The sequence below is a fragment of the Aulonocara sp. 'chitande type north' Nkhata Bay genome, linkage group LG22, assembly GCF_057382095.1.
Source record: "Aulonocara sp. 'chitande type north' Nkhata Bay isolate Kocher_YH1m ecotype deep benthic linkage group LG22, A_spYH_male_GT1.1, whole genome shotgun sequence".
Classification (NCBI taxonomy): domain Eukaryota; kingdom Metazoa; phylum Chordata; class Actinopteri; order Cichliformes; family Cichlidae; genus Aulonocara; species Aulonocara sp. 'chitande type north' Nkhata Bay.
Window position 1 is genome coordinate 10557928 of NC_141364.1, and position 7651 is coordinate 10565578.

The 7651-nt window shown below is 46.8% G+C and overlaps 1 protein-coding gene across 2 annotated transcripts; it reads right to left on the reverse strand.

The window, feature by feature from the left end:
- Nucleotides 1–246: 246 nt before the first annotated feature.
- Nucleotides 247–7361, reverse strand: LOC147303564 (cyclin-dependent kinase 5 activator 1). Of its 2 annotated transcripts, XM_086280303.1 has the most exons (3): nt 7092–7361; nt 6829–6993; nt 247–6158 (listed from the first exon to the last, which is right to left on the reverse strand). In XM_086280303.1, the coding sequence occupies exon 3, from the start codon at nt 6020–6022 to the stop codon at nt 5030–5032; it is 993 nt and encodes a 330-aa protein (XP_086136429.1). In that variant the 5' UTR covers nt 6023–6158; nt 6829–6993; nt 7092–7361; the 3' UTR covers nt 247–5029. The 2 variants fall into 2 exon arrangements, with proteins under 2 accessions (XP_086136429.1, XP_086136428.1); XM_086280302.1 differs by having other exon boundaries at nt 6829–7361.
- Nucleotides 7362–7651: the final 290 nt, after the last annotated feature.

A 7651-nucleotide genomic window follows, 5' to 3' on the forward strand; every position in this document is an offset into this window, starting at 1 on the left:
ACATGAATTTACAGCCAGCCTTAAGTTAGCTGGATTGAATGCAGAGAATATATCATCATGTGCTGTGTGGAGGACAAAGGCAGTTTATTTAAGTGGAAAATGGGAAGCAGCAGGTTTGGATTTCAGCTCAATACTTTATTAAATAATCAATATAGTAAACATCATCATCGTCATCATCATGAAAAAGGAAATAAACAACAAAAAAAAGAAAAAAAAATGAAACAGTCACATTTGTTTTTCTTCAAGTTTTCCCCATCAACAGTATTTTCACTTTTAGAGAGACGCACACTTGAGTGGCTTTACAAAAGTCGCTCGAGGTGCTGCTTCATCTCGGTGCGACAGTTATAAAAGATGTCTGAGGAAAGTAACCATGGAAACTCAGGAGCAGCAGCAGCGGTGGAGGAGGAAATGGACTGGACAGTCACATATTTATCTCTGGACTAACATCTGTCCACTCCTGGCACAGGAAAAGACGCAGAAATAAAGTGAAGTTGTGGTGAAATTTTAACGTGTTGTTTTGCATCAGAGGACGCAGGCCGAGCCGGAGCCGCCTGCGACGACTGCTGCACGCACAATGGACGCCTTTGTGTCACCAGCTGGTGCATCGATGAGAAAAGCCTCTAACTCGATCAGTTCTTTACGAATTTAGCAACAAGACAGGGGCGAGCTCGGGTTTTAAAAAAGACTCCAGATGACCACATCTAACTTAGCGAAGTGACAAATGAAGCCTGGTGTGAGAGTGAGTCACGTGACACGCTTTGATCTTTCAGGACTTTCGAAAAACGAGCTTTTCTGTTTCGTTAAATGTCTCTAGTGTTTCTGAACATGAGCAGACCATAATGTTGATCGTTACACCTGCAGCCATGAGAGACTTTAATACTGACGACATCGTGTTTCCTGTAACCAATGAGATCCAGTTTTAAATTACCATAGAAATTCATTTAAAACATCACACATATCCAACAAAAGCAGAAGTAAAAAAAAAAGAAAGAAAAATATCTAAACTACCTGGCTGGCATGCATGCTACTACACAGCAACACTATTTGTTTTTGTTCATTTTTTCATTCTTAACAGCTCTTTTTGTTACACATCCTCGTATTTACATCATCAGTCTAAGGCGTGCCATTGAAATGACACACCAACCTACAGCAGCACTGAAATAACACAGCTCACAGAGCTGTGGCAGCTTAAAGGATAAGCAGTGATGTACTTTCCAGATTTCTTAGTGTCAACAGATCAAATAATTATTGATACGCAGCAGCTTAAACACAAACACATGCTGCTTAATTTAATGAACATAGGCACTGTAGTTTTTCTAACTCGAACCCTGCAGCTGTAAATTCCCCAACTAATTTCCTCCTGTGTCATTGATGTTTCCTATAAACTAAAGTGCCCACCCCTTTTTCATAAAATAAAAGTATACATTCACGTCCCGTCTTCAGTCAGAACCAGCTTGCAGACAAGTCTGAAAGCGTAAAAACCCAGTCTGATGCTTGTTGACAGTAAGAAAAATAAAGAACAATACCAGACTTATCTTTTAAGTCTTTTGTAACATTGTTCACAAACAGCCAAAGCCTCCTGCAAAGAGCCACCTGAAATATTCTGCAACTCTCAGTTGCCAGAGTCCCAGACGGAGGTCCCATCTACAGAGCGAGGTCCAAACTGCACTGTTTTATCACGGTTAAATCACAGGCATCGTGTGTCCGCCGTCAGTCAGAAGCAAGAATCCGCTCGGGACGCATATCGGGGGGTTTTGATTGGATAAAACAGAATTACAGTTCCAGCTAAAAAGCGAGTTAGTTAAGGAACAGCTATACAGTCCAGCTGCCGACTGATTGGACAGATGTGCTGAAAAAAGGGGCGGGGGAGGTGTTGCCTTTTTGTTTAGGGTCAAATTCTAACGATCAGGCTGATATAATCGTGGTTCTGTGCTGTGTCTGTGCTGCTACAGAGAGTGAGGAATAGGCCACGTGTAAGAAAAAGGCCTTTTTCATTAAAAGAAAAGGGTCGCGATGTGCTCCTCTACTCCTCATTTCTTGCTGATGTCAATGAGATGATTTAATTATCACCCAGGTCTGCATGAGCTGCATGGTGGAAGCAGATGTTGCCCTTAACTTTGACCTGCATGCACACGCAAACACAAACCAAGCCGGTGCCAACAAACTGGCCCATTCTGCCCTTCCTCGTCCTGACAATGGCTGGCGGGTGCGGGGTGTCAAATCTAATGAAACAGGCAGGGAACAACAGCTGAGTGTGTGTAGGGAGGGGAGAGGCAGGAGGGGGTGAGTTAAGACACAAGTGTCCTTGTTAGAGACGAAACCAGGCCGCAGAGAGAGCTGCGCTGACCTACAAGTCCAAAATGGCTGCTGGTCAACGCTGTAGAGAAAGCGATGTTTCACTACTCGACTCTCCGAGCGTGACTCACCACAGTCGCTCCTCTCAGGCTGGCGTGAGCTCATGCGAGACCCCTCAGGAGAGCAGGGAGGCTCAACTCCAGTAAGCTTGGATGAGCTGGAGTAGGCGGTGGGGCAGCCTTCACTTTGTCAGAGCTGGGCTTGAAGGCTTCACTCGAGGGGAATTGTTTGCTTATTTCTCCATGTTTTCATCCTGGGTTCCCTCTATCTGTTTGATTGGGCTGCAGGATTAGAAGATGCTCGTGTATCGTACGACCTTGTGGCCGAGAATATAGCGAAGCATCACACCAAAGTGATTGCCACGTGGAGAAGGGAGGTGGAGCACCAAAACCTCCAGATGCCCTGCTACAATAAGATTAAGGCATTTCCACTTCACACAATAAGAAATTTTTATGTTTTAAACAGCTTCTTGGTTCAAATTCATCATAAACCCCCTCAAGAACCCAAAATAAGGGTCACAGGAAAGACTCTGAAGGATCTTGAAGTGATTAAAAGAGGAGGAGAACAAAAAGATATCTTTTTTTCCACAAACATTTACCTTCTTTATGTAAATTACTTACATTTTTCTTTTAAAAACACGTTTTACAATTAGACATACGCATCAGCGATGAGTCACAGACACACATATAATTTTTAAAGGAGCATAAGCCCAAAATAAGTTGGGAAGCCTCTTCATTTTTCTCCCCCAAACCCTTTAAATATGTGAGTTTATCAACCTTGATTAAAAAATCTAAAAGAATCCATACGTCTAGCGTTTTTCTGAAAATTTGAACATTTGGGCTTTAATCGAGCTTTTATTGTGCTGTCAGCATTACAAGACGTAGCTCTAGTTCACGGCGGCCATGAAGTCAAGCTCAGCCGCAATCTTGGCAGATTGGCTGATTTTAACGCAAGCCCAGATCAGCTGATTGCTCAGCCGTTACCCTTCTACAGAGCCAACTTTCTATCTCATATAGGGCAAGTCACTTTGCAACCCACTTCCACCCCAGCTCGTCCTTCCATGCTGTGTCTGACTTAATAAATATCACGTCTGCTGCCGCTGATGCCTGCTCTGTTCTCAGCTGGGTCTTGCAGCTGCTCTCCCTTCCTCTGGCTTCCCCTGCATGCATGTGAAAGAAGAGAGAGCTCCCAGAAAAAAAATAAAAAGCCACCAAATATAAATTACTGTAGAACCAAATCTTCTTATGACTACAGTGGTTCAAATGCAGTTGATAAGCCCTTAAAATCTAAAAACAATGAACTCGGAGCTCATCTGTGACCCATCACTGACATGCACAGTAAAACACACGAGGACCAGGGATTAAAGCCACTGAAGCACAAATGCCAATGGCTTCATTCAAGGGAATAGTCGAGCGGAGGGAGGAACATGAGAGAAATGAACTCCCAGTTCCTGAGAGCCTGTTGATGGCAGATGAGGATGCGCAGGTGAGGGATGAGAAAGTGGGACAAATTCAGAAGCAGCAATAACAAACGCCTTTCGTCTGTCATTTCTGCCTGGATGGCCTCTGGAAAGATTTGCTGCCTCCACCTCGGACCCCAAGCTGCACACGTGTGCCACACATTCACGCAGCACGGAGAATAAAGCACACACAGCAAAGTATTTTAATGTGTGTGTGTCTATAGTCCTGCCCAGTCCTGCCTGGGCTGGATTAGCCACTGAAGGTCTGCAGGGCTGCCGACCGGACAAGAAGGGGGAGAGGTTGACGTAGGGGAGGGGCAGCAGTAATCGGCTAATCTCATTAATACCACGGCTGTGGGTGCCCTGTCAACAAGATGCAGGGAACAAAGGATGGGGTAAACAGCTGATGACCTTGGCTGCCGTCCAGCGCACGATGCCTGCGCGCACAGCCATGCATGCGCTCGCACCAAACATGCCCACGGTAAACGCATGTTCGGCTTCCTCCTCAGGGTTAAATGAGACTTTAACACACGGAAGAGCCGCTGGCAGGTTTGAGTGAGTGAAGGGAAAAACAAACAGCAAGTGTTCCCTCAAAAGGCTCCACAAAAACACACTGCCTGTTCGTTTTGTTTTACTGAGCAAACATGGACGTCTCAGCTGTTCCCATCAGTCTGAACCGCGGGCACTTGAGACGGCGGAGGATGTCAAGATGTTGCTTTGTATTATCCATGAAATTTTCATGTGGACTATGTTGTCTGAGCCCTATTTTCTCTTCTGTCACTATTGGGAAAAAAAACGTGCTTTGCGTAAGGTGATGGCATCTCCTTGCCTTGTGCATACAGATTGATAATGTTAAGGTGAGGCTGTGCAGATACAGAGGAGTAGCTGGGACGACTGGGACCAGACACGGAAGGGAGCAGGTGGACCAAATGGTTAAAGTAAACTCACAAACAGCTGTAAGCCCCACTCAACCAGTTATCTGTGGACGGATGGGACAATGGCAACAAGCACAAATGCAATGATTCAATACTTCTGTGTAATTCTTTTAAGATAGGCCTTCATAGAAGAAAAAGGGGTGGAGCAATCTGCATGACAATTATGTGTGTGTGTGTGTGTGTGTGTGTGTGTGTGTGTGTGTGTGTGTGTGTGTGTGTGTGTGTGTGTGTACGAGTGCATGAGTGTACACAAAGGCATGTGGTCAGCGAGGATGGGTGCTCACCGATCAAGCACCCGGCTATAATCCTGAGGGCCGCAGCCTCCTTCGCTCTTGAGTTCAGCAAATACTTGTGTGAAAAAGTGCGGGTCTGCATTGATGCGCAGCATCTTGGAGCTTGTGGCGTCGATGATGGCGAGGCAGCGGTCCCAGAAGGCCTCCTTGCCCGCCTCTACCAGGAAGGGCTTAAGAGGGTATGAGATCTCATTGCCCATGTAGGAGTAGGACAGGTAGAGGCAGGTGAGCAGGATGGCCTGCAGCTCGTGCTCCGACGCCACTAGATCACCATCCACTACGTCTCGGCACAGCATGTAGACGAAGACCACGTTGGCCGGAGTAACGAAGGCCTGGTCCTGCCAGCCCTGCAGCAGCAGCGAGCGGTCCACAGCCCGCAGCCAGAGCACCGGATCGGCCGGAGACAGGTGCTTCAGGCGGTAGCAGCGACAGCACAGGAACTCCCCCAAACAGCGGAGGAGCTCGCTGGTGGAGGCCTGGACGATGACGCGCTTCGGAGACGAGGTCACCGTGCCCTGGGGGACTTTTTTCACAGAGGAAAGTTGCTGGGATTTGGTGTAGCCATATCCATGTCCCTGACCCATCCCCAGTCCGTAGCCGAGCCCCAGACCCAGACCGGCTGTTCCCTCGTAGCTGGACAGGTTGGCACATGACAGCGACTTCTTCACATTCTCATGGTTGAGGTGCAGCACGGGATCCTTCTGGTAGATGTTAATGTTGTTGTTGTTATTCAGAGGATCCCCGAGGGCCACCGGGCCACCAGAGCCTTTCTTCGAGTTGCCCTTCTTCTTTGTAGAGGCCACAAGTCTCTTCCATGTGAGTGCTGGGAGGAAGATGGACTGGCCCCTCTTTAGCCCGCGGTCTTTTTGGCTGTTGAGGGAGCGGCTGCTGAGGCTCGGGTAGTGGCTGAGAGAGCCGGGACGGTTGTCATAGTAGCCTGATTTGCGAGAGCTGGGTGATAATGATAGTACGGTGCCCATGGTGAGTCAGTCAGTGCTTCACAGATTATACTGCCTCACTGGTGATGAGGAGGAAGTTTTTCCTTTTCTTTTATTCTAAATATCCAGGAGGTGTGATCTCATGAAGAGGTGAGTAGTGCAGGCATGTCAGAGAGTGCTGAATGACAGAGACAAAAAAAGGAAAGAGTTTAATCTAATGCAAAGTAGAACGAACGTAAACAAAGCCAACTAATCCCACAAACACATCATCTACTGCCAAATGACCCGGTGGCTGACTGTAACCTCTTTAAACTCATCTTGTGCAGCCAAAAAAGGACTCAACTGTGCATTGAATTTCAGAGGAGATCCCAAAAGCGCCTCCAACATCCTGGAAATGTTGGGTAAACATCATGAATTTTTGCAGTAATTAAACCATTTTGGGATAAAAATTCACTGAGACTAAACATCTCTGGGGAGCTAATTGAAACTGCTGGTGCAACGCTTATTTAACGTTTAACATAGTCAATGTGGATTAACACCATTTGTTTCAACCCTTAAGGGCAAAAAGCTCACAGGATAAACTGGTCTATAAGGGGTTAACCACCAGTCTAATTTAATCTCCCTCCAGATTCCTGGATTTTAAACTATTAAAGGGATTCCTCTCTTAATCAGCAAATGCTTGAACCAACATGGTGAATATATAGCACAGTGAGCACAGAATGCACTTCAGGCTGTTTACAGAGCTACATCTGGCTATTCCTTGCTTTAAACCTTCTCTTTGGTTCAAAGAGATGAAAAATGTGACAGCAGAACCAGAAATGTACATGACTGTCCTCAGAGCAGCTCACCTGCGTTTACGCGCAGTCCAGGTACGAGATGATTGCCCGCTTGTGCGTTCCTGCCGCAGTCCGCGACGGTGCAAAGATGAAGACATAGGCTATAGGAGCGCAACACATGCACTGATTCTGCAGCTGCAGAAAATAACCAAGGACCAGAGCGAGCGGGACTGTGATCTGAGTGCAGAATGAGAGGCAGAAAGTCACTCTCGCAGAAGCTTTGACCTACTATTCAAAGATGCCAAGTGTGGTGCAGGTGTCATCCTCTGCTGCACCTCAAAAGAAGGCGAATGTGAAGCGTGACTGCATTCCGATTAATTGTCTGTAATTTGCTTTTCCACGAGAAAAACCCAAACTTTCACAGAGTCGGAGTCCTTTCAATGTATTCCATCTCCTCAGCAGAGCTGTGCGTAAAGTCTCCTCTGTCTGACTTCTCCCGGTCCCGGGGTCGGACTGAAGGCGGTGCTGGAGTGTCCGCACACTGCGAGCTTCAGTCACCTAATGACCAAACGTCGGTCGCGGTGGCCAGACCTCTAAGAGGACTCTCACACATTAGAGACAGAGCAGCCAGTGAGCTCACGGAGCGGCTCGGCACACACCGCCCCCCTCCGACACAGACTCCTCCTAACAGCGCTCGACGGCCGCGCGCACACACACACACACACACACACACACACACACACACACACACACACACACACACATAATCAAGATTCATCAGCAGCACAATGCATCCGATTGCTTAAATATGTGTTTTTTTATAGTATCTGCGCAAAAAATACATGTTTATATCAGAAAACAGGCTATAGTATAAGTCATATAAGTTATAATTATT